Genomic DNA, 26,089 nt, shown 5'->3' with positions numbered 1-26,089 from the left:
ATAACATAATCTTTCCATTTCTCAATTCAAAAATAATAAATTCTCCCTTTTCAAATTCCACCCATTTTGATTGACTGATACCTGACTATTCACATATTCCGGAATCCACTTCTACAGTAAATAAACGAAAGCTTCAGAAATTATACAATATGGCGTCGCTCTCTACAGAAGAAAAGTATACTAAAAAAAAACTAACTGAATTAAACATATTAATCAATTGTCGTCGCTCTCTACGGATTACAATCGTGCTGAAAAAAAAAAAAAAAAATAGCGCCGTCGCTCTATACAGAAGACAATAACTTTATTGTTTTTTTTTTGTGGGTAAATTTGTACATTAGCACCACCTTCACAATTTTCCTAAACATGACGACTTTTGAAGGTTTTCGACTATGCTGATTATGAAAGTCTCATTTAAATTTGGCAGGGACAAGTACTTTTCGATGGTAGGGAGTGTCTATTCTGAAAGACGTTCTTAACATTAGTAGGTTGGCGTTGTATATTCAGAAAACCATTCTAAACATGTGAAGGTTGGGGTTGTCTATTCAGAAAGCCATTCAACAAAGAGAAGGTATGGGGTTGGCCACTAACAACAACTATACTTTAATTTTTTACAGGAGGGAGGGGGGGACTGCGTCTACCAGGCAATGCTGGTTAACGGGTCCTGCTAGTAACAATTATAAGTAAAGAATGGCCAATATAATTGCAAGAAAGTGTATTATTAAAGATGATATTCAGCAATCTGATATCAATTAAAACGTTATTTATTGTCTAGGCACGTTATCCCCCCTCCCACTAATATATTTGTCAGGCACACACACATACACAACCTACTTTCTTCCTTTCTCCTCCATCTTCAAACGTATGTTTCCTCGTTTCTATTGTGATTAATTTGATTAACAAATATTTTAAAAAAATAATTTTACATTATAATAAAGAAAAATCCTCAATCCATGGATTTTCAAAGATAGGCTCTTTTTATCAGAGGATAAACATGAGTAAAACATGATTAAAAAAATATATTTAGCCCCCCCCCCCAAATATGGCTTTCAAATTGTAAACTGCTTTGATCATTTCCGTTTACATCTATTTTAAATGGATAAAGATCTATAAAAAACGGTATCTCCAAAATGCAACCATTTGACTTGTTTCATGCCATCCTGCAACTTTCTGTCTCGGAGGAGATACAGTTTGAAAAAGAAACAAAACAAAAACAAAGACAGACAAACAGACAGACAGACAGACATAGTGAGTTTTATAAATAAGATAATTTTTTGTCTGAATTTTTGATTGATTAAGAAATATTGTAACTTCAATTTTTATTGTCATCACAAATTTTTCTTGTTTTTTTAATTGCTCTGTTTAGTATATTGAAGCTTTCAATTATTTCATTAGGTTCTTATATAAAGATAATATTTATATTTGTAATTTTAAACACACACACACACACACACACACACACACACACACACACACACACACACACACACACACAAAACTGCCTCTGAGATGGGTATATATGCTGATGACATCACACTCTATAACAGGCATGACAGGAAAACAAATGAACACATATCTAAAGAAATGGCAAAAACACTAGAGGATGACCTCCAATCTGTAGTGGAATGGGGACATAAATGGATTGTCACATTCAATGCTGCCAAGACTAAACTGGTTTCCTTCAATAATTAAAAAAAACCTTCTCTGCCACCAATAGCAATGGCCAGTGACTCCCTGTCTGAGAGTACATTTTTCAAACTGCTTGGCTTAACGTTCACAAGAAACATGAGTTGGAACAATTATATTGAAAACATTGCCAGCGCCACTGCGAAAAAGGTAGGCTCTCTCTACCGTACTAGAAAACTACTGACACCTGAAAGTATCCTGTACCTCTATAAGGCCACCATTCGCCCATGTATGGAGTATTGTTGTCACATTTGGGCTGGTGCATCTGCTGCTAGTCTCTCGCTTCTAGACAAGGTTCAAAAGAGAGTCGCCAATCTGATAGGCCCTGAACTGGCATCTAAGCTTCAGCCTCTGTCCCATCGACGAAACATTGCATCCCTCTGCCTGTTCTACAAGTATTTTAATGGTAAATGCTCTGACGAACTGCAGACACTTGTGCCCCCACGACATAGACACTCTCGACAAACCCGACAGGCAGCTAAATCCCACCCCCACACAGTAGAGATCCCTAGATGTAAAAGATCTTTCTACTCCAGTAGTTTCTTCCTCAGAACCGCTAGACTCTGGAATTCCATTCCAGGTCCCTGCTTCCCTTACTGTACTGACATGCAGAGAGAGCTGATTGGCTGAATAGTTTGCTGGAGACTGCAAAGGCAAATCTTTTGAACTTTGACCCCTTGGTAGCCAAATTTTCGGCCAAAAACCGATTAAAAAGCCTATGTCTGAATATACTATGTAAAATTTCAAATGTTTAGACCAAAATTTGGCTGGGAGGTCAATTTTTTTTAAAGCTTGATCCCAATTTTGGCCCCTCAATGTTTATTGTTTTGGGTTCAAATCAAATTAAAAAGTTTGATCCATGTCCAAGGAACCTACATCTAAAATTTCAAGTGTTTAGACCCAAAATTGGCAGAGTAGTTTGGGAGAGTTTTCAAAGGTCAAATCCTTGAACTTTGACCCCTTGACAGCCAAATTTCTTGCCGAAAACCGATTAAAAAGATTTTCCCAAATCAGTAGCCCTTATGTCAAATCTCGAGTCTGTAGACTGAAAATTGACAAAGTAATTTTATAGGGAATGTACACACACAGACAATTTCACTTTCATAGATGTATAGATATACTGTATATTTCAGCATATAAGGTGACCATCAGATATGACGACGTACAAAATTGTAGCAAATTTGAATAAATTTATAATATATCGGTTTATAAGATGACTGCTAAATCATGAAACCATGTTTGTTTAGCCTAGAAATTGCAACACCTGGTATCTTATGAAATATTGGTTTTTAAAGATGATAAGATGATTTTTTAACTTTAAGGGTTGGAAATATACAGTATATATATATATATATATATATATATATATATATATATATATATATATATATATATATATATACTTCATTTATTTATTTACAACTCTTCTCTCTTTACATCATCAACATTTTAATCCACATTTGTCATCAATTGAAATGAATGGCTCTCGTCTTCAGGAGGCCTCAAGTTTTGACAAGCTTCTGGGCTTGACCATTACTCCTGATCTTAAATGGAACACGTATATCAAATCTGTTGCCAAGGCCGCTGGAAAAATGGTGGGATCTTTCTATCGATCCAGTAGATATCTCACTGCTGATGCTATTCTCTATCTATATAAGAGCCAGGTACGTCCAAGGATGGAATACTGTTGCCACATCTGGGCAGGAGCTGCTAGAAAGGACTTGTCCTGCCTTGATAGAGTTCAAAATAGACTTCGTAGCCTCGTAGGAGATGTCCTTTTCTCCTCCTTACAACCTCTATCTCACAGAAGAGATGTTGCGAGTTTGTCTCTGATGTATCGTTATTTTCATGGAAAGTGTTCAACTGAGCTTCAATCTATGGTCCCCCCTCGCCAAACTTTCACAAGAAACACTCGTCTAGCTGTAAACACTATCAATAATTTCCCCCACTCTTTATCTGTGCCTAAACCTAAACATAGATTCCATGAACAAAGCTTCTTTCTTAGAACTGCACGCCTGTGGAATTGTCTTCCGTTTTCCTGCTTTCCGGCTGACTACAATATGGTTGTGTTCAAGTCTAAGGTAAATAAGTTCTTGATGAGCCGTTCCATATAAGTTATTAAATTTACCAAATTTTCATTACTAATGATTACTATATTGACCAACTTCTACTGTACACTCTTTAACCCTTATCCTTGAGTGGCCTCTGGGCCTTGATAATGTGGTGATGCCTTTGTAAAAAAAAAAAAAAAAAAAAAAATATATATATATATATATATATATATAAACTAACATATAAAAACCCTAACCTAGATTTAAAACAGGTCAAGAAACTAGATATCTAGGCTAAATAGAGCACACACAAAGGAACAGGTCAACCAGAGGCCAAATAGGCCTTTGTCCGGTAAGTGCATGTTCATTGGCTGATAGGAAGGGCGCGGTGGATACTAGAAAGCTGATTGGCTAACTAAAATCTCAATAGAAGCTGCGTATATAAAAACGACAGACAACCACAAAATTCGCGCATAAGCCTGAAGAGTCCTAGAGTGGATGAAACGTGGAATATTCAGTGTAGCTTAATCGCCATATATATTTTATAACTTACTATATACATATATATATATATATATATATATATATATACTCGTAGCCCAATTGAATAGTGAAATGCTCATATCTTTGGTTCTATGGGATGAAATTACATGAAAATTTGCTGGCTTTTGAAGATTATAATGTTATTTTATGGTTAAAATTTTATGACAATTGGTAAAAAGAACCTATATTTTCAAACCAAGAAAATATGCCCAAATTTGCCAACATTTATATATATAGTGTCCTGGCAAGCCACTTCAAGTTTTACTGCTTTGGAATGAATTTTGCTTAGGGTTATTTTTTTTTTTTTTATTTTGCTTAGGGTTATTTTTTTTTTTTGTGCTTGGTTGTCTCCCCTGTGTCCTTGCCAGGCGACTAAAAAACAATCTGTGCTTGAGATATGGCAATTAAACATAAACTTTATGAAGTACTTAGTTGGTACTGAAAAATATTACCGTAACACAATTACAGGAGACGAAACCAGACATATTTTTCTAAGTGAAACTGGCATAGGGCCAACCACTTCTCTCTTCGGCTAACATTCATATTTGCGATGACTTCAATGTCCATAATGTGGAATGGCTGACCCACTCAAATAAAACCGATGACGAGGGGAGGTTTTGTCATGATTTTGCCATTGCTTATGACCTCACTCAGATTGTTCACAAACCCATCCGTGTGCCCGATACACCCAGTCAATATGCAAGCTTTCTAGACCTTTTCCTCACAACTTCCCCTGAGCTGTGTTTATGTTCCGTTCTATCTCCTCTTGGATCCTCTGACCACTCCGTTGTATCAGTTAAGATAAAAATGAAATGTAATAAGTCTTCAGACGTACCTCTCCACCATACTGTATATCGATACCCTATGGCTGACTGGGACAGCTTCCATACATTCATATCTGACCTACCTCTGCATTCCATGTTTAAAATGGATGTGTCCTCCATAGTATCAGACCTGACCGAATGGTTAATTGTAGGCATAGACCGATTCATACCATCCAAAAATTCCAACAAAAACCTAACAGCCAGCCATGGTTCTCCCCTGAATGTGCTGCTGCCATCACGCACAGAAATTACTTTTTCCATAGCTACCAATGTAATAGATGTACTGAGACTAAAGCTGCTTTCAGGACTGCCAGAAACCACTGTAAAAGAGTAATAAAACATGCAAGAGAGCTATATGCTCAGTTTGTTAAATCCAAAGTAGCTGAGCAGCGGCTTGGTTCCTACCAGTTCTAGCAAATAGCAAACAGGATCTTGAACAGAAGCGTGCGTTCTATCCCAACTATCATCAATGGACCTGAGGTCATCTTTTTTTTTTTTTACACAGTGATCACCACTTATCAAGGCCCGGAAGCCACTCAGGGATAAGGGTTATTGCAAGTACATTACGTTAGTGTGGAGATTTGATGAAGTGTTTACTTAAGGGGGCGGTTCATTAAGAATTTGTTAATGTTGGACTTGAAGACATCCAAGTTGTAGTCAGGTGGGAAGCAGGCAGACGGAACAGAGTTCCACAGGCATGCAGTTCTAAGAAAGAAGATTTGTTCATGGAATCCACGTTTTGATTTAGGCACAGATAAAGAGTGGGGGAAATTTTTCACAGTAGTTTCAGCCAGACGAGTGTTTCTCGTGAAAGATTGGCGAGGGGGGACCAGAGATTGGAGTTAAGACGAGCACCTGCCATGGAAATAACGATAAAACAAGGATAGGCTCGCAACGTCTCTTCTGTGGGAGAGAGGTTGCAGGGTAGAGAAAAGGGCATCCCCCACTAAACCACAAAGTCTATTTTGTACTCTGTCAAGGCAGGATAGGCTGTTTTTAGCAGCTCCTGCCCAGATATGGCAGCAGTATTCCATCGAGGTCATCTCGTCAGCATCAGACAAGTCCAGACTATTTGCCAAGAACTTTGGAGTTAATTCTACCCTATGTGACAATGACCATCAACTCCCTGTATTTCCTCCTGTAACAGACAACACGGATTAGTAAATCTCTTGACAAAGGTTTCCTTTCCAGGGCAATTGCTCTTGACATATCAAAGGCCTTTGATAAGGTATGGCATAAGGGCCTACTTCACAAGATTTCCAGCACGGTATTACTGGAAATGTTTACTCAATCATTAAATCATTTCTGTCTGATAGGTTCATAAGAGTAGTGGTTGATGGGTAGAAATCAGAAGCCCACAGTATTAATGCGGGTGTCCCCCAGGGGTCAATCCTGGGCCCAACTCTCTTCCTGATCTACATCAATGATCTCTCAAAACACATACTTAAATCATTCGTTGACATCTATGCTGATGACACGACCATCTATAGCAACACATCAAAGGCCGTAAATGACAAAGTTCTCTCTAATTCTCTCTCCTCTGATCTTGAGCATATGGTACAATGGGGGAAGAGGTGGCTGGTTACTTTTAATGCATCCAAAACCAAGCTTCTGTCTTTACATTATCAACGCTCTGATCCCCATCTGGCATCAATTGAAATGGATGGTTCTCGTCTTGGGGAGGCTCCATGTTTTGACAAGCTTCTGGGTTTGACCTTTACTCCTGATCTGAAATGGGACACATACATCAAATCTGTTGCCAGGGTCACTGGGAAAATGGTGGGATCCTTCTACCGATCCAGAAGATATCTTACTTGTAATGAAATTCTCTATCTGTATAAAGCCAAGTACGTCCAAGGATGGAGTACTGCTGCCACATCTGGGCAGGAGCTGCTAAAAACAGCCTATCCTGCCTTGACAGAGTACAAAATAGACTTTGTGGTTTAGTGGGGGATGCCCTTTTCTCTTCCCTGCAATCTCTCTCCCACAGAAGAGACGTTGCGAGCCTGTCTTTGTTTTATCGTTATTTCCATGGCAAGTGCTCGTCTGAGCTCCAATCCCTCGTCCCCCCTCGCCAATCTTTCACGAGAAACACTCGTCTGGCTGAAACTACTGCCAATAATTTTCCCCACTCTCTATCTGTGCCTAAATCCAAACATAGATTCCATGAGGAAAGCTCCTTTCTTAGAAATGCACGCCAGTGGAACTCTCTGTCGCTTGCCTGTTTCCCACTGTACTACAATTTGGACGTCTTCAAGTCCAACATAAACAAACTCCTGAAAAACCGCCCCCTTAAGTAAATCACTATCAAAACTCCAATACTAATGATTACTACAATACTATCTCATTGATTACTGTACATGCAATAACCCTTATCCCTGAGTGGCCTTCGGGCCTTGATAAGTGGTGACCCCGATGTAAAAAAAAAAAAAACGGAAAAGTTGATTATTCTTTTTAATCAATGACTATAAAATAAAATAAAAACTATTTACTGAACTCAAATAAAATGGAGAATTCTAAAACAAAATGGTCTTTCTTTTATTATTACATAAATTGTTTGGTTAGACTAAAACTGCAAACAATATGAGGATGATCGAGAGTTCAAACAATAGAACAAAGGTCAAAAAGTGAAAGAGAGACTACTAAACTGTGGTCATTGCATTCATAATTGCAAAATAAATAAATAAATAAATAAAAATTTTTAAAAAATGATAAAAACACTTTTTATGTAATACGGCCAAGGAGTTCTGTCTTTGTACACAATTGACCTTCATGATATGGAAGGCAAAGAGCAAATAGTTATAGTTTTAATCCCCCCAAACAAAAACAACTGAGCATGTTTGATTTCATAATGTGGAAATGGCCTTGTGCCACACTTAGTGATAATGTGCAACTTAACCTTTGTACTTTGAATAAAGCCTTGAGAGTTATCTTCCCTTGAATTCTTGCAAAGGGTTAACGAGATTCGAAGAAGAAGAAAAAGCCTTCTGCCACAATGTTATGACTGCGTAACAATCAGGTGGAGGTGATTTTATCGTCTCTCGGTCCGTTAGATTTTTAATATCGCTTGTTGATTCGATTCGATTCATAACATTACAAAAACAAACAAACAAGAAGAAAGTAAAAACTAAAAGAAAGAAAATACCAACGATATAGTCTTCGGGTTTTGTTTTGTTTTTATTTTAGTTAATTTAAAAAGTCAAAATTTTAAATTCCTTGCACTGCCATGGAGAAGTTGCCGAAAGAACAGACAATTAATATGAGGAGGAAATTCTTATGGTAAATATTTATTTTATTTATTTATAACCCCCTCCTCCTCCCATCACCCTTCTGTGTTCACATTTAATTTTTCGCTTATCCTTTTTATTTTTTTTTCATCGTCTTTTTTTGTTGTGCAGGGGGGGGGGGGGGGGGAAAGCGACGCTTTCCGAAAGCGTTACTTTTAAAAAATGAATTAAAATGTCTGTTTTATTTAAATTGTTAATAAATGTATATATATATATATATATATATATATATAATTAAAAAATCTTCGCAAAATAATGTTTTTGTCCTGTTCGTTCATTAGTGCAAACAGCAGGTGCTCGCACACTTCATTTATTGTTTTTCGGTACTCCTGCCTGCAGAGAGTGATCCGTGCTGAAATGATAACGTTATTATTTAAAAGCCATTCTTAATATGGAAGGGGAGGGTGTTTTGTACCTATTCTGTACTTTAACCTTACAATTGAATAATAAAAAAAAGATAGCATAAAACTTTAAACTTGGAAATACGATTTTTAAAAAATAGCGCGGATCACTCTCTGCATTAGCACCATTTTTTTTTTTTTTTTTAATTTTTTTTACCCATAATTTAATTTAAAACAAATCAACCCGTCAAGAAATTAAATTCCCACCGCAAAAGTTAAGTTTAATAAAAAAAAAAAAGTTAAAGAAATACAACTAAAAGTAATTATATAGAATACGGACCGTACTATTCTTTTGGATAGAACATTCAAGTCAAATTCTATTTTTACGGCATCTTTTGTTTATTAAATTGTTAGGTGAAAGTATAGGAAAGCAAAAATAAATAAATAAATAAATAAATAACAAAAAAAAAAAAAAAAAACAACCCTCCTCACCAGATTAAGAATGGGTTTTTAAATAATAACGTTATTTCAGCCACGGTCCAGTCCGTACTTTCATTTTGCATAAGTCCCCACCTAAAAGCCAAGATCTACTAAATGCTAAAATAACAGGAGTACATCTGCACTGGCTGCAAATAGCAAATAATGGAGACGTTGTTTTGTAATAAACGCATCATCACATTTGAAGAAAAAACGGATTTGTAACATTAGTTTCGCTCGTGTTTCTTTATAGGTAAAAACAGTAAAACTTCTGTAACGTAAACTTACAAGATTTCTATATTTATAAAGTTCCATTTAAAAACGGCTTATTATTAACTAGGAGAAATTCGTGAATTTAATCAACTGTGATTATTTACGGATGCATTAAAGTTTATACTTAATGAGTTTTTGTTGGGGGGAGGGGGCATCCTCTTCATCCCAAGGCCATGATGATGCTATCTCAAACAACGCACGCTTCTTGTTTGTATCTATTATTTCCGCTGTTTTATTCTTTCTGTTTAACAATACTTGCGTCTCTCTCTCTCTCTCTCTCTCTCTCTCTCTCTCTCTGGTCCAATTACGTAATTTGTGTTCAACTATTTTAAACACGCGTGCTGTTTATCCTTCCTTCATTATTGCTTTCATTTTCTCCCTTTCAATCACCCCCTCTCTCTCTCCTTTTTTTTCTGTGCCCTTCTCTCTTTCCTTTTTTCTGTGCTTCTCTTTTTTTATTCTGACCCCCCTCTTTCCTTTTTTTCTGATCCTTCTCTCCGTTTTTTTTATGTGCCCTTCTCTTTCCTTATTTTTCCTATGTCCCTCTTTTTCTTTTTCTTTTTTTGTGCCCTTTTTTTCTGTGTCCACCCCTCTAGCAGTATCAGAATTTTTGTAGGAATTTTTGACACCCCTAACACGAAACTGCGAATACAATATAAAAATCTCGTAATTTCTCTGTTAAAAGTGGGTGATTTATTTTCTTTATGGATTATACTTCCAAAATAAACTATTACAGTTGTTTTAAAAGTAATAGAAATATTTTTTTTTTTTTAAACAGTAATGAATTTTCCGAACTCAATATTTTTCAATTTTTAAACTTTAAAAATCTATCAAAATTTTTCTATTGATTCTATTTTTACGATATTTTCAGGGTCAATGTGAAATTTTATGTTTCCAATAAACCGAATATAATATTTTAGACAAACGTTTTTTTTTTAATTCACGCCCCCCCCCCCCAAGTGTCACCCATTTTGAAATGTCTATTAAAAAGTAAATAATTAATTTATGTCGGAGTTTTATATATCACAAATTGAAGAGAAAAGGTCAATAAATAATACATTCAAATTTAAAACAAAAAAATAAACGCTTTTTTAGAAATTTACCTGTAAAGTCCGAAGTTTAAAACCTTATTTTATAAGAACACATTTTTTTTTGTCTTTTTTTTGTCTTTTTTTTTTTTTAATGAAACCTTGGTCCTTGCTCCTTTAATTGAAAAAAAAAATTAGGGCTTGAATTACATTTTTCGAGGAGTTATAAGCTTGGAAAGACAGGGGGTCGAATAATTCACGCCTCTCATTTTGAAATGTCTATTAAAAAGTAAATAATTAATTATGTCGGAGTTTTATATATCACAAATTGAAGAGAAAAGGTCAATAAATAATATATTCAAATTTAAAACAAAAAAAACATCGCTTTTTTAGAAATTTACCTGTAAAGTCCGAAGTTTAAAACCTTTTTTTAAAAAAAAAACATTGTTTTTTTTTTTTTTTTTTTTTTTTTTTTTTTAATAAAACCTTGGTCCTTGCTCCTTTAATTGAAAAAAAAATTAGGGCTTGAATTACATTTTTCGAGGAGTTATAAGCTTGGAAAGATGGGGTGGAATTATTCACTATTTTCACGAAATTTCTGACACTGCTACCGCCCCTCTGTCTCTCGTTTTATCTCATTTAGATATAAATTTAAATTCAAAGTATGCTTAAAAATTTCGGTACATCTACAAAATTTGAGCTGACTTTTGCCGAATTAAACCTAAAACTTAGTTAAGCAATGGGGTGAAAAACACCAAAATTTCAAAATTACTTGCAACAAAGGATGCATGTTTTCTCTCATGACCATCCACGTGCTTTAAAATATCACTAACGAATGAAAATTCAAAGTTTATCTGCCCTCTGGCGGCAGAAGACATCTTCTCAACTACTGCAATTTTTATTTTTATTCAATCCAAAATGGTCCTTTTTAGGAAGTTGGCTTTCCCTACATTAAAAACTGACCTTGTGTCTAACTTTGCCTTAATAAGGAGACAAGCAAATAAGGACATGCATGCTAATTGTAATAAAAAAAAAACAAAAAGAAAAAAAAAACTTGGTGCTTATGCAGAATACGAACCGTTCTGAAATAAAGATTTTATTTTTTTTATTTATTTTTTTTTTTTACTCATGTTTACCCCCTCCCCCTCCAACAAGACCCATCGTCACTTTGATATAAGGGGCTACTATTTGGGACTGTGACATGTCTAAGAACGATTAACAAGATGTTTGTTTACGTTACATTAAAACTTCTGTATATTAGTACAGTCAGGGAAACAAGTAGCAAAAAAAGAGTTCCAAAGTCTAGTTGTTCGAGGGACCAAACTATTAGAGTAGAAAGCTTTCTGACATTTGGAGACTTTAACAGTGAAGGGGTGTGATTTTGTTGCTAAGCGGGTTTGTTGGGGATAGCAGGCACAAGTTCATCAGAGCACATTTCTATTAAAATATTTGTAAAACAGGCAGTGATGCAACATTGCAGCAATGAGACAGAAATTGGAGCTTAGTTGACAAAGTGGGATATATTAGATTGAATACTCTTTTTTGGACTCTATCCAAGAGGGAGAGGCTAGTGGCACCAGCCCAGCTGTGGCAACAATACTTCATGCATGGACGAATGATGGCCTTGTAGAGGTACAGGATACTCTCCGGTGTGAGTAGTTTTCTAGCTCGATAGAGGGAACCCACCTTTTTTGCAATAGCCTTCGCAGTGTTCTCTGCGTATTTGTTCCAATTCATATTTTGTAATTGCCATTACCAAAATACGTTTTTTTTTTTTTTTGTGTGTGTGTGTAACAAATAAACAAAATATAAAGCAAAGCTCGGGAATAAAAGCAAAGTAACAATAAACAAAAGGGAAACAAAATATAAAAAAGGAGCAAATGAAAACCAGACCCAAAAAGTATTAATTTAGTCAAGTTTTATTAAAAGAAATAAAATGCTAGTTGCTTTTATTTCCTAAAGCAAGAGTTAACAATTAACCATAATTACCAATTGCAAAAAGATTAAAAAATATATATATAACAAATAAAAAAGGGTCTCCAATTGAGAAACGAATTCTAGAATAAATTCTATTGAATGGAACAACAAAGTCAAATTTATTGTCCAAATGATAGTAACAAATAACACGGGAAAATATACATTGTCCCTTTTAAAATAATCATACAAAGTCTTACTTGATATGTAAAACCTGAAAGAAACATGCAAAAAAAGAAAGGGTCTTTAAAAATGTTCTTTTTCTTTCAGTCTTTTGCTGAGAGGCACTCTCTCAATCTTCTAGAACCTTCTGGTTCTAATGTTTTCTTTTTTTTTTCTTTTAAAATAAAGAGGTCCTTATAAAAGGAAGTTCGGATGAATTGTCTTCCAAGGTTATCTCTTTCCTAGAGAACACGTGTTCTGATAATTTGCCTGTCTTCTTGCCTGACAGGCCATCAAATTTAATTTCTGTTTCTTACAGAAAAATATCCCAGTTTCTCCATTAGTCCTTTTTGAGACTAATAGTTTCCCAGTTGGTAAGGCCTCGTTACTTTATAATTAATGGAGAAAAAAAAAAGATTTTTTTTTTTTTTTAAACTAATTAAAATCTGTTAAAATCATTATTCGTGAGCAATTTTTTTTTTTTTTCAGAAAGATAAAAGCCTTAATTTTATCATACAAAGCAGAATAATTTAGAATTTTTTCTATTTTTAATAGAATTTAATATTTTCCAAAACCGCATCAGTCACCACCATTTTTGTTTCGATGGATAAAACCTTTAAATAATTTTTAAAAAGGTTTTTGAACCAATTTTTTTGTCTGAATAAGATTTAGGATAATTTCCTATAAGAATATGCAAAAGTATTATAACATAAGTATCTGAATTTCAAATAATTCAAATTGTTTTTTTTAATTTCCCAATGTCTTAGTCAGATTGTGTTAAAATTACAGAAAGGTATCAAAAATAATCTGTTTAAGTTCAAAACCTTCAATGATTTTTTTTTTTTTTTTGGACACCCTATATATATATATATATATATATATATATATATATATATATATTTGTTGCCTACATAATCTCTGAAATTAAGCAACGATGCTGGCCAGCACTATTTTGGGAATGCTAGGCATCGTATGTGTTGAAGACAACTCCTGCATCTAGTATCACGCTTGATCAACCATAGGTGGGTTAATATTAAGTAACAAGACATTGCCGAAAGAAATATTTTTAGCAAAATGCGCAGTTATTTATTAATTTTTTTTTTTTTTTTTAATCAATTCTTCAAAGTATTTTCTATTTGATTATATGTTAGCAATATTGGGCTTTTCTTAAAAGAAAATTATCTCTCCCCACAATACATTTTGTTCAGTTTCGGCGGATTATTTTAAGCATATTTGTATCCACAAATAAAGAAATGGGGTTATAGGTAATATATCGATTATAAAAAAAGCACACCTTTATAAAGTCATTCTTCACTTAATAATCGGTGAAAATTTTGTATTGATTGTATAATTACTTGAATTTTGGTAGATTTAAAAAAAAACAACTTATTCCCTCCTTCTGTTTTGGTCATGCCTACTTATAATTAACTGGGAGTGAAATTGTAATGTTAACGTTGTGTTTAACGGCAAAAAAAAGGGTGGGTGGGTGATGGAGTTCAAAGCCCAGCATGCTGATGCCGGCTAGCTTGAAACTGATGTAAACAAGTAAAGGTCCTCCTCACTCCGTCCTTCCTGTCAGGGCAAGGAAGGTGACTGCTGTATAATAATGATGATGGTGCAAAGGATTCCAGCGCCACCACCAGCCACACTAGGTCAAGAAGTGTAGGCTTCCCATACCACAAAGGCCAAAAAAGGGGCCGCACTCCACTCTGCCCCTTGGCACCACTTGATGGCTGCTAGGATTAAAAAATACAATTCTCAAAATATTGCAATGCTCGTGAATGTTATAAGCCAAATTATTTAGAAAGCTATTCTAACATGAGTTTTTAAAAAAATTTTTTTTTTTATTCTATTTTAACAAAGAAAACAAAAAAAATACTGTAAGAATTTAACTTGAAAATTCTAAAAATATCATGATCCGTACCGTAAGTGACGAAAACTTGCGCGCGCACACACACACACACACACACACACACACACACACACACACACACACACACACACACACACTAGTGATGGAACGATTCCAATATTTTTTTCCAGATTCCGTACGAAATTCACAATTCCAATGCAATTACTGATTCCGATTCTTTTCAAATTTCGAAATATTTAACTATAAAATTGTTATTTTGTCGCGATTACTGTAAAAACACATCTTAAATATGCATGTATTTTCGTAAATGTAAAAACACGTAAGGGGTGATGTAGAGATTTTAGTCTTACTGGAAGTTTAAATCAATGAATATTTTTTATTTCATTATTACTACAAGCAGTGGAAGATGTTTTTATAAAAATAAAATAAAATAAAATAGATAATTAAAGGAATAGGTCTTGGCATCGGAAAATAGGCTCCAATTTTCCGGATTCCGATACCCCAAAAAGCTCCAATTTTTTCGATTTCCAATTCCGATTAATCGTCCCAACACTAACACACACGCACAAAAAAGAATAAGGTAGGAAGACATTAATTTAAAGTAAAATGTAAAATTGCTTACCTTTTATTTTTTGGCAATTCTAATTTTAATTCATAATAAATTTTGTAATATCTAAAAAAAATTTAATTTTTTTTTTTTTTCTTTTTTTTTTTTATCATTCACTTTCGGGTGACTGTTTTACCCCCCCCCCCTTTATTAAGCCATGATCATAAAACCGTTATCAATAGACATAAAAATTACATACAATACAGAACTCTGAAAATGTGACAGTGAGAACTGTTCATTTACAATTTTGAGGCAGCACGTTCAGGACTGCAGAACATAAAGGATATCAACGGTACATCTCTGAGCAAACAACGGTGTGATCATGCAATAGGTCTAATATGAATGTATATCGTCGCAGGTTTGGTCTGTTCATCTGCAGCACAAGACGATAAACTTGATGAAATCATTCCGTCTCTGCACATTTTGCTAGTTAACATTAATAAAAAAATTACTTCAACGCCAGGTTTCCTGCATTGTACTATCCTTTATTTTTTATATTCTTCCATATTTTTTACCAGCAATGCTTCAAGCAAACTACCTTAAACTATAAATGAGTTTTTAGAGAGTGATTACACACAAACATCCTGAATAATTTGGCAGTAAAAAAATAAGTAAAAGGAATGAGTTTCGCATATAAATTTAACTTTTAAAAATTCTAAGGGCATCATTTATTAAAAAAAACAAAAACAAAAAAAAACATGATACTCATATTGAATATTGGGTTCTAACTTCAGTTTATTAAAAAAAATTCGTAATCCGAGATTTTTTAAATACAAAATTAAATTTAAATCGCATGTTATCTGATTATTAGGAAGCAATTAGTTTTAATTTCAGCATTACATGAAAGGACGTAATGTTTTCACCTAAAATGCGTTGGTTTAAAACCTCCCTGTTCTGCACAACCCCTGTTAGTTTTCTTGTTCGATTTCTTTTTGTGGCATTTTTTTTACCTCCTAGTAATTGTCCAAACAACTAAGTCATGACCTCCACAGTGCGACGGTTGCAAATTTGAGAAACGAATGTTTAAAAAAATTTTTTAAATTCTCGTTCACCACTATCAAGGCATATCGCCACGTGAACGTAAGGGGCTAGGAAAGATTAACAAGATGTTTGTTTACATTACATTTTTCAACTTCTGTATATCAGTACAGCAGGAAGAGAATTCCAAGTTTAGCTGTTCGAAGGAAGAAACTGTTAAAATAGAAAGCTTTCTGGCATTTAGGGACCTCAACAGTGAAGGGCTGTGATTTTGTTGCTAAACGGGTTAGTTGGGGATATGTACGCGAAAGGGGCACAAGTGCGATGAGTTCATCAGAGCACATACCATTAAAATATTTGTAAAACAGGCACAGAGATGCAACACTGCAGTGATGGGACAGGGGCTTGAGCTTAGTTGACAAAGTGGGATCAATTAGATTGAAAATAATAGATTGTATTTTGTATTTTTTTCTCTGGTCGCCATGTTTTTTTTTCCCCGCGTGCATTCAACTTTTGCTCAAAAAATATTTTAAAAAATGGCGATTAGTGAAAACAATATAGAATACAGACCTGAATACTCCTTAAAGTCAACTTTTTAAAGGTAAGTTTTTAGTTGGTACTTTAGCGCACATTCATGGACCTTAGATTGTAAATGTCATGTGACACAACTTGAATGCGTGTTCAAGAACAAAATTAAAAAAAAAAGATCATTTGTGCAAAACCTTTGTAAATGTTGGGTGACGAAACTTGAAGATAACCATAGATATGAAAAAATTGGAGAAAGCGGAATTCAAAAAAGTCAAAATGCTTAAAAAGGCTAAAAACGTTGAGTGGTTTTAAAATGGGTGATCAATTTACTAGGATTTTGTATCAGAAAGCGAGCACCCCCTTACAAATATTTAAATATTAACTTTTTTTTATAATCTGATAGACTAATGCTCATTCGATAATAATCTGAAAAAAACCCCCTGAAAAACTATGAAAATAAAAAAAGAATAGAGGGTGCAAGCTTCTTCATGTCTGCCGTTTTCATAAAGTGTAGAATCATTTCAATCAAAAATCAAGTTAGTATTATGCATTTAAAATTAAGAGCACACTTTAACAGTATAACATTTTGAAGAAGTTGAAAGAAAACACAATGTCCACCGAATTTTATCTGATGTTGTGTCAATAACAAAACTGAAAACTGATTTTCTCAATATTACACGCATAATACTAAATGGATTTTCAATGGAAATAATAATAGCATTTAGTAATATATAACAATAAACAAAACTATTTTTAATATGTAAACATTTTTTTTTCTATTTCTTCGTATCCGATCTTTATAAATTGCCCACCTCTTTTAAGATTTTTATTTATTTTTTTTTTTTCAAAGGCCTGTAGGTCACTCGAGGATAAGGGTTAATGAGTGTACAGTAGTCAATGGGACAATATCATAGCAATCGTTGTTAGTGGAAATTTGGTAAATAGGATTACTTAAAGGGACGGCTGATCAAGAACTTGTTCACATTGAACTTGAAGATGACCATATTGTAGTCAGCTGGAAAGCAGTTCCACAGGCGTGCAGTTCTAAGAAAGAAGCTTTGTTCATAGAATCTATGTTTAAGTTTAGGCACAGATAAAGAATGGGGGAAATTATTGATAGTGGTTTCAGCTAAATGGGTGTTTTTTTTTGTTTTTGTTTTTTTTGTGAAAGTTTGAGGATGGACCGTAGATTGGAACTCAGACGAGCACTTGTCATGAAAATAACTATAAACCAGCTCTTCTGTGGGAAGAGAAAAGGGCATCCTCCATTAGTCTATTTTCCTTTATTTTTATGTCATCATTTGGAGTACTTATGTAGTTTATGGATCTTGCTTGTTTTTTTTTAATTTGTTTTTTTCAATTTTTATATATTTTATTAAATTGCTGGGTAAAAGTACAGAATAGTTACCAAAAACCCTAACCTCCCCATTTTTAGAATGCCCTTCTAAATAACATTTCGATATGGTCCATTACACTGCAGAAATGTAGAAACTTTATTCACACCCTTTTTTTTCTTTCTCTTATTCTTCCTTCTTTTCCCCCTCCCTCTGACTTATTATACAGGATAGTAGCCCAGAAAAATGTAGTGGAGGGGAGGAACATTCTTTTCTTGTTTAAATTACACGTAGCATTGTTTAAATTACCTGTAGTGTTATATAAAAAAAAAATGCTGGAAGTGCTCGCCGTTCACATCTACACATTTCCGGGAACGTTTAACCTTTGCAGATACTGCTTGTAGATCTTCTCTGGTGATTCTCCTGATAGTGTTGGTAATGTTCTCCTTTAGTTGGTCAAGATCGTGAGGATTATTTGCATAAACTTTTTGTTTTAAAGTCTCCCAAAGATAAAAATCACATGATGACAATTCCAGGGAACGTGGTGGCCATAATCCTTTGCTTATTACTTTCTCTTCCGTAAACTTGTCATGGACTTGTGTCAGTGATCTGTGAAACGTGTGGCATGTAGCGCCATCTTGTAAAAAGAATTACATTTTGTCTTGTGGTGTCAGTTGGTTGTAAGAGAAAGATTAGAGAGATCGGTCTACTTTTAAGTGGGCCATTTGAATCGCTGATTGAATAAGCCGCTTGTTTTCTGCTCAACTGAAGAATTCGAAATAAAAAAAAAAATCAGTTGCTGAAAGTATGTTTTAGAAAAAAGACTGGTTAAATATGTCTAAGTAACCCGACATATTTTGAAGTCCTGGGCATGAAAAAAGAGACCAGAAAGCTTACCGAAGACACTCAACTCTACCTCAATTAAGATGTAAAAATTAGTTTTTAATCGACAAGATGTTGCATCCCTCTGCCTGTTCTACAAATACTTTAATGGTGAATGCTCTGACGAACTGCAAACACTTGTACCTCCCCGACGTAACTACCCCCGACAACCCCGACAAGCTACTAAGTCTCATCCCTTTATAGTAGAGATCCTAGGTGCAAGAAAGCCTTTTACTCCAATAGTTTCTTCCCCAGAATTGCGGGTCTTTGGAACTCCCTTCCGGGATTCTGCTTTTCCAACTGCACTGATATGCAGAAGTTCAAGTGTAATGTTAACAAACATCTTTCTACTCATCTCCCTTCATAATGATCCTGCTAATTAAGTCCCTGATAGTAGCCCCCTGCTTCAAAATGGCACTGTGTTTGGGGTGAAAATTGAAAAAAAAAAAAAAAATTGAATTACGGCAGAGAGACGTGAATATTTGATTATCTCGGAAGAATCGAAAATTCATCTCAAGAAGTTTTCTAAACTACAAGATGAAAAAAAAAACGAGTATGAAATTCTGCCAGAACCTGGAAATTTATCTTTTCTAATCCATTTTAAGAAAAGACTGTTCAGATTAATTCATTGAAATTTCTTGTCTAGTGAAAAAGAAACGATTTGTTCATTTTGTGACTGTACTTTCTCAAACACGAGAATTTATGCAAGGAAGTTAAAAAAGAAAAAGCATGAGGTGCTAAAGCATGCTTAAAAAAGGCAAGCAGGACTACATACATAAAACGCTGAAAATTCCTTTGGAAAGAGGATACCATTATAAACACAAAACTTTTCTAAAAAAAAAAAAAAAAAAAAGTATTTAACGTGAACTCTGAATATTTGCCACCTACTAAGTGAGCTCTCTCTCCCTCTATATCTATCCTTTAAAAAACTATTACTTTCTAAGAACTATTCCTTGTAAGCCTGATGACATATCTTCGCAGCGAGTTACTAAACTCTTGGACTATAGGTCCATCTTTTCAATAAAAATTATTTCATTGTTTTTCTTTTTGAGCGTTTCTTTTTTTTTCTTCCCCCCCCCTTTTTTTATATCTAGGTTGTCAAGTTAATAAGCTATGTGGAAATGCCTTTCCTCGGAAATAACGAAAATAATTTCTGCAGAAGTGTACAGAATAAGGGACAACGCAATGGAAGTTTCATTCTATATTTACAAACAACAACTTTATTTGCCATCTTCGTTAGTAGCTTTTGTAGATGCGTACAAGAGAGACGTGTTAGCAAGTTGAAGTGTTCTTGTGTGAAGATAGAATTAATATCATGCCGGCTGGTTAAAGGAGAGAATAGTTCAGTCCACATGTGTTTATAGCTAGTAGTCGCAGGAACTGATTACAGGAGAAAGAGGAAACTGATTACAGGAGAAAGAGAGGGCAAAGGTATTCAGTGTGTTGACGTGTTGTCGAGAGTGAATTGTATCGATGACAGTAGTCCTATAGAATGATAAAGTTTGTGTGGGTACAGCACGTGGAAATAAATGGTAGTTAGAAGAGAGCCATTGTTAGTTTGTAGTACTCGTGTTCAGCCGGGGGGGGGGGGCGAAGCCCCCCCCCCCCCCCAGCGATGTGTACTGCTGGGCTTAGCAGCGAGAAAAGAGGATTAAAGATTTGTGATTTCGCCTTTTATATATTCGGTCACATGATAGAGAGCTCGCTTGTTATTGGACAAGCCAGGAGGAAATGCATTTCAAATCTCGTTGAGAGAAGTAGCTCCTGCCTTTGATGTAGTGGGTGTCGGCCGCTACAAGTGCCTCATTTGTCATATTTTTGTATTTCTATGTCAAACACAAATGGATTTTTTAAAATTTAAGTAAATTTTATATGTATATATATATATATATGTTAGTTACATTTGTATTATACAGACATTATATTCACAACGTTTTGGCCGACATAACCTCTAACCTTTCTTGGGTGCATTTTATTAAGAAACTTTCTTGTCGAATGTGGGGACGTGTGCGGAATTTCGAAATTGAATCACTTGGGTATCGGCCGAAACCTTTTGAATATAACAACTAAGACGAGAATAATACTAATTATCAAGATTCATCTTAAAAAATAACAAAAAAATATATAAGCTGTTAAAAATGTTATCGATTTCGTTTTGTTTCTGCACAGATTTTGGATCCAAAAAATTGTTGGTCTGAAATATATATATATATATATATATATATATATATAGATAGATAAGTAGTAGCATTTGTGTGTGTACAACTCTCCCACACCACTGGACCGATCATAACCGAACCTAGCATGATGGTCCCCCACTTAGGGATGATGCATACATTTTTTAAGGCTAAAGTCATAGCCTATATATATATATATATATACTCTCCTACAGCCTATGTCATTGGACCGATCATGACCAAACCGATACGATGATGGCCTCTGACCAACGGATAATGCACAATTCTTTTTAAACTCTCCTACCTAAGGATGGTGTGCACTAAGTTGAGGTGCATCACCATTCCGGGGGGTCTGCCACCATGGCGCCGGCCAACTTCTTTGTGAGTTTGAATTAGATCGCCCTCCCCGTTCCCTCAACCAATTAAACAAATGTTAACGATAGTGATTCTTTGTAATTGTTTCAATCTTTGTGTAACAATTTATAAACTTTGATATAATCTATTTGCTTTGAAGTTCATGTTTGGATTTCAGTCACTTCAGAAAGTAGTTAAAATTTTGTAAACATAAATAGTTGCTCCTACAACATCCACTCACTGCAAGGATACCCACTAAGCGGGTACCTGAGCGTACAGCAAAGTCCTGCATGAAGGTGGGTATCTGTGCTAGTATTTTAATACAGAAATTAAATTGTAATTTTCAATTTGATTTCTGGATTATAAAATACAGTAAAACTCCTCATTTGGACTTCCTCTCATTTGGACTTCCTCTCATTTGGACTTCCTCTCATTTGGACTTCCTCTCATTTGGACTTCCTCTCATTTGGACTTCTTCTAAACCTGGACTTCTTCTAAACCTGGACTTCTTCTAAACCTGGACTTCTTCTAAACCTGGACTTCTTCTAAACCTGGACTTCTTCTAAACCTGGACTTCTTCTAAACCTGGACTTCTTCTAAACCTGGACTTCTTCTAAACCTGGACTTCTTCTAAACCTGGACTTCTTCTAAACCTGGACTTCTTCTAAACCTGGACTTCTTCTAAACCTGGACTTCTTCTAAACCTGGACTTCTTCTAAACCTGGACTTCTTCTAAACCTGGACTTCTTCTAAACCTGGACTTCTTCTAAACCTGGACTTCTTCTAAACCTGGACTTTCTCTTAAACTTGAACTGTCTCTTCATTGAAATTGTATTAGCATATTTGATGCAGAGTTGCAGTAAAACTTTACACGGTTTAATCAGATATTGCGCAGAAATGTTAATATTTGTACTATGTAATTAATGTAGATTAGCTATTGATAATTTACACTAACTGTAAATTTTTTTTTCATATTGCTATATTTAAAATAGTGTAAAACAACCCATCACAATGGGTCTAGAAAAAATTCTTGAAACCAAACGGTTACCGACCAACCACGCTGTTCTTCAATCACTTAATGCAAATGATGTTGAAATGTGGGTGCAACAAGATGAGGAAACTACTGATCAATATCTTGAAGGCAGTAATGGTGATAAAAATAGCGACAGCTCCCATTCTCTTGACCCTAATGTAAATAACCAAGAACACTCTGATGAAGCAATATCATGGGATGATGCAGAAAAGTCTATGGAGACGGTTATAAAATTTCTAGAAAAAAGTCCTTACTTCAGTGACAACTATGTTTTGCAAGCAATGTCACTCCGAAGAGATATAATCATAAAGAAGCTACAGAACCAAGAAATTGTAGATTTTCGTGATCGTTTACGGAATACAATGGCAGCGCCTGAGAGCTCAATCGATGAAAATAGAAACTGCAATGAGACTCCTTCAATGAATAAATAAATAAAAAAAACCCTGTATTTTACGTAAATGTATGATTTCTGTAGATGATAACTTAGGTAATAAATATCTAACAAGTATGAGTATATTTAATTTATTTTCAATGTTTTTGTTCCTGGTAATAATATTTAACAATTCTTACTTGCAATATATCGTAAACTCAACTTAATATATACTTGAAGTATCATATAGCAATGAATTTCATTTACTATTTCTTAATTCTTAGAAAATTAAAGTTAACTGCAGTACATTTTTTTATTACGAAACTTGAACAGCATCATCTAATTTGAACGAAGCAGATGTTCAAATTATAGGAGTTATACTGCAATAAAAAATAATCAAGCCAGAATTGACATGCTATTTGTCAGTTCAGAGGTTTCAAAATTAGTTTCTAATTTCAAAAATTGTCACGATCATACAAAAAGGTCATTTTAAAATCCTGTTAAAATCTAAATGACAAACCTGTGGGTATTTTATTATATATATATATATATACATTTATTTGCTCCCCCACTGAGCAAATTAGGCACAAGGCCAATTTTTAATGTGAGGAGTGAAGGGAAGGGAAAAAGGGGACCAGCTCCCGAGAGGTGGGAAATGGGAGCTGGTTAAAGGTCAGATATGTGGGGTTGCCCTCACATCTGGTCTTTGCTTGCAGTATCTGTCGGAACAGATACTACACTTTGATCTTGTCGCCCAGGCTGCCAAAGCGGGAGGTTGTATTTATTTTCTTCCCCACTGAGCAAATTAGGCATAAGGCCGTTTTTTAATGTGGAGATAGGGGGAGGGAAAGGGGGGACCAGCTCCCGAGAGGTGGGAAATGGGAGCTGAATAGTAACTGTTGGTATGAAGGGTTGCCCCTACATTGACCAAGGTCAGATATGTGGGGTTACCCCCACATATGGTCTTTGCTAGTCTTAGCTTGCAGCATCTGTCTGAACAGATACTACACTTTGATCTTGTCCCCCCCGTGCCGCCGAAGCGGGGGGGGGGGTGCAAACCTGTGCTTACTATGCCCATCAAAATTAGAAAGTATGTTTAAAGCTTTGAAACTTCTGAAAAAGTAATTTTTAGCTTGCATGATTGAAGGTGAAAGGCGAATGAAAGGGAGGCATTTTTTTTTTATGCACGAATTTATTACAAAAGAATAGAACTTATAATTATCAGAAGATAGAGAGAAAAGAGGTCATTAAGTGTGCTTCTGGCAGTTGTAGTGACGTTGGTTTAAAATCGAGGACAGGAGAAACAAATGCAGCTGCTATTATTATTATTATTATTTTTATTATTGTAAATGTCATGTAAAATAAACTAACGAAAGCGGATATATGTGTTGAAATGTTCGTTGCTGTGCAGTAAGTAATGTATGAGAACAGACCGTCTGTCGTTAAAAAAATATCGAAGAAAAACTAAGCTGGGAGTTGTACAGGGGTTACTGACTAGCTTCCCCCTGCTCCCCTCCTTTAAAAAAATATGGGTGCTTATGCACTACACGGACGGATTCGCTTTTTTCAGTTTGCACATGGGAAGAGTGCATAGCAGGGGCTGACAAATGCAATTTCAGGACATTTTCTGTTTTACCCGACGTTGGCTGGGATTGAATGAGGATCCACGAATGCCCTACACTTCCAATACCTTTACTGTCATCGAAATCTGTGAAATTGACCATTTTCAATCAAATTGATTATCTGTTCTAGTCGTGGACCCACCATGGTGCACTGGAAGGAAACTTCATTACATTGAGAACCTATTTTTTATAACCTTTTTATATAAAGGTTTGAATTAAAGTGTAAAATGCAAACGTCAAGTTGTGCTCTAAACAGAAACATTAATTTTGAACGCGTTCCTGTATTATCAAAGAACATACTGTTGATTTTATATGTGAGGTCCTTTTGCTTGTGCAGTGATAAAACTTCTCAAATGCACTCGGCATGTTAGGTTGTATAAGGATGCTAGCTTATCTGCAATTGCTTATATAGGCTGAGCTTTCTGCTTGTGCAGTTATAAAACTTCTCAAATGCACTTGTGATGTTAGGTTGTATAAGGATGTTAGCTTATATATAATGTATAAAAGTTAACTTTGGTCAAAATTGAACTTTGTTCTTTCATATTTTTTTTATTAGTGATTTTTTTTATGCTTATCAGATGCGTTCTGATACAAAACTTACATAAGAACATTTCCAGACATATTAAGTTATCAAGTGCCTTCGTGTGTGTGTGTGTGGGGGGGAAATTAGCCCAGTTGTTTCAGTCCATAGGGAACGAACACACACATACCTCTTCCCTGCAACCTCTTTCTCATAGAAGAGATGTTGCGAGTTTCTCTGCTTTATCGTTATTTTCATGGCAAGTGCTCGGCTGAGCTCCAATCTATGGTCCCTCCCCTCGCCAAACTTTCACAAGAAACACCCGTCTAGCTGAAAACACTATCACTAATTTCCCCTACTCTTTATCTGTGCCTAAACCTAAACATAGATTCCATGAGCAAAGCTTCTTTCTTAAAACTGCACGGCTGTCGAATTGTCTTCCGTTTTCCTGCTGACTACAATATGGTTGTGTTTAAGTCTAACGTAAATAAGTTTTTGATGAGCCGTTCCATATAAGTTAACAAATTTACCAAATTTCCATTACTAACGATTACTATATTGTCCAATTTCTACTGTACACTCTTTAACCCTTATCCTCGAGTGGCCTCTTGGGCTTGATAAGTGGTGATGCCTATGTAAAAAAAGATATTTGTATAATTTCATGCAACATGCCGTTTTTGATATCTCTTTTTCTGGCATTTAATAGTTTTTGCTGTTCGTGTAAATATTTTAGGCTGGTATTGTAGCAGTTATCTATAAAGACTTATTTTCTTTTGCGGAGACATATTCTTGTTATGAAATTTGGTCCCAAACGGACCAATCAGCTTTCAGGGTGCATTGATTTCATTTACCATTTTGAAGAACTACTTTAGCCCCTATGGAATTACAGTGGAAAGAGAATCCTGAATAAAGAAAGACTCTGTCTCTCTCTCGAATGCTCAGGCATCGACTATCTTCACCTAAAAATAACTGTTGACAGACTTTCAGAGAACCAAAGAACTTTCTTACTCTTCATATTTTTCACTTTGACACTATCTAACATTCTTCCTCCTATACCAAACAGTGTAGGTAATTGAATAAATCATTTTTTTATTTTAAAATGTTTTATTTTTACTTTTGTGCGACAGCTTTTCTAAATTAACCTGTTAAAAAAATAAAATTTAGGCAT

At 34.9% G+C, this 26,089-nt stretch overlaps 1 protein-coding gene across 1 annotated transcript in view; it reads left to right on the top strand.

The window, feature by feature from the left end:
• The first annotated feature begins 8,040 nt into the window (after window positions 1-8,040).
• LOC145293286 (ethanolamine-phosphate phospho-lyase-like) overlaps window positions 8,041-26,089 on the top strand; it is a 132,070-nt gene continuing 114,021 nt past the window's right edge. Inside the window, exon 1 of the mRNA XM_080139889.1 lies at window positions 8,041-8,380. Coding sequence (XP_079996015.1) covers window positions 8,328-8,380 — 53 coding nt within the window. The 5' untranslated portion in view covers window positions 8,041-8,327. The remainder of the gene's footprint in view (window positions 8,381-26,089) is intronic.

Source organism: Euprymna scolopes, chromosome 14 (assembly GCF_053919585.1).
Source record: "Euprymna scolopes isolate OS-2025 chromosome 14, ASM5391958v1, whole genome shotgun sequence".
NCBI lineage: Eukaryota > Metazoa > Mollusca > Cephalopoda > Sepiida > Sepiolidae > Euprymna > Euprymna scolopes.
The sequence above is the reverse complement of the archived record's forward strand: the minus strand, read 5'-3'. Positions and strand labels throughout refer to the sequence as shown.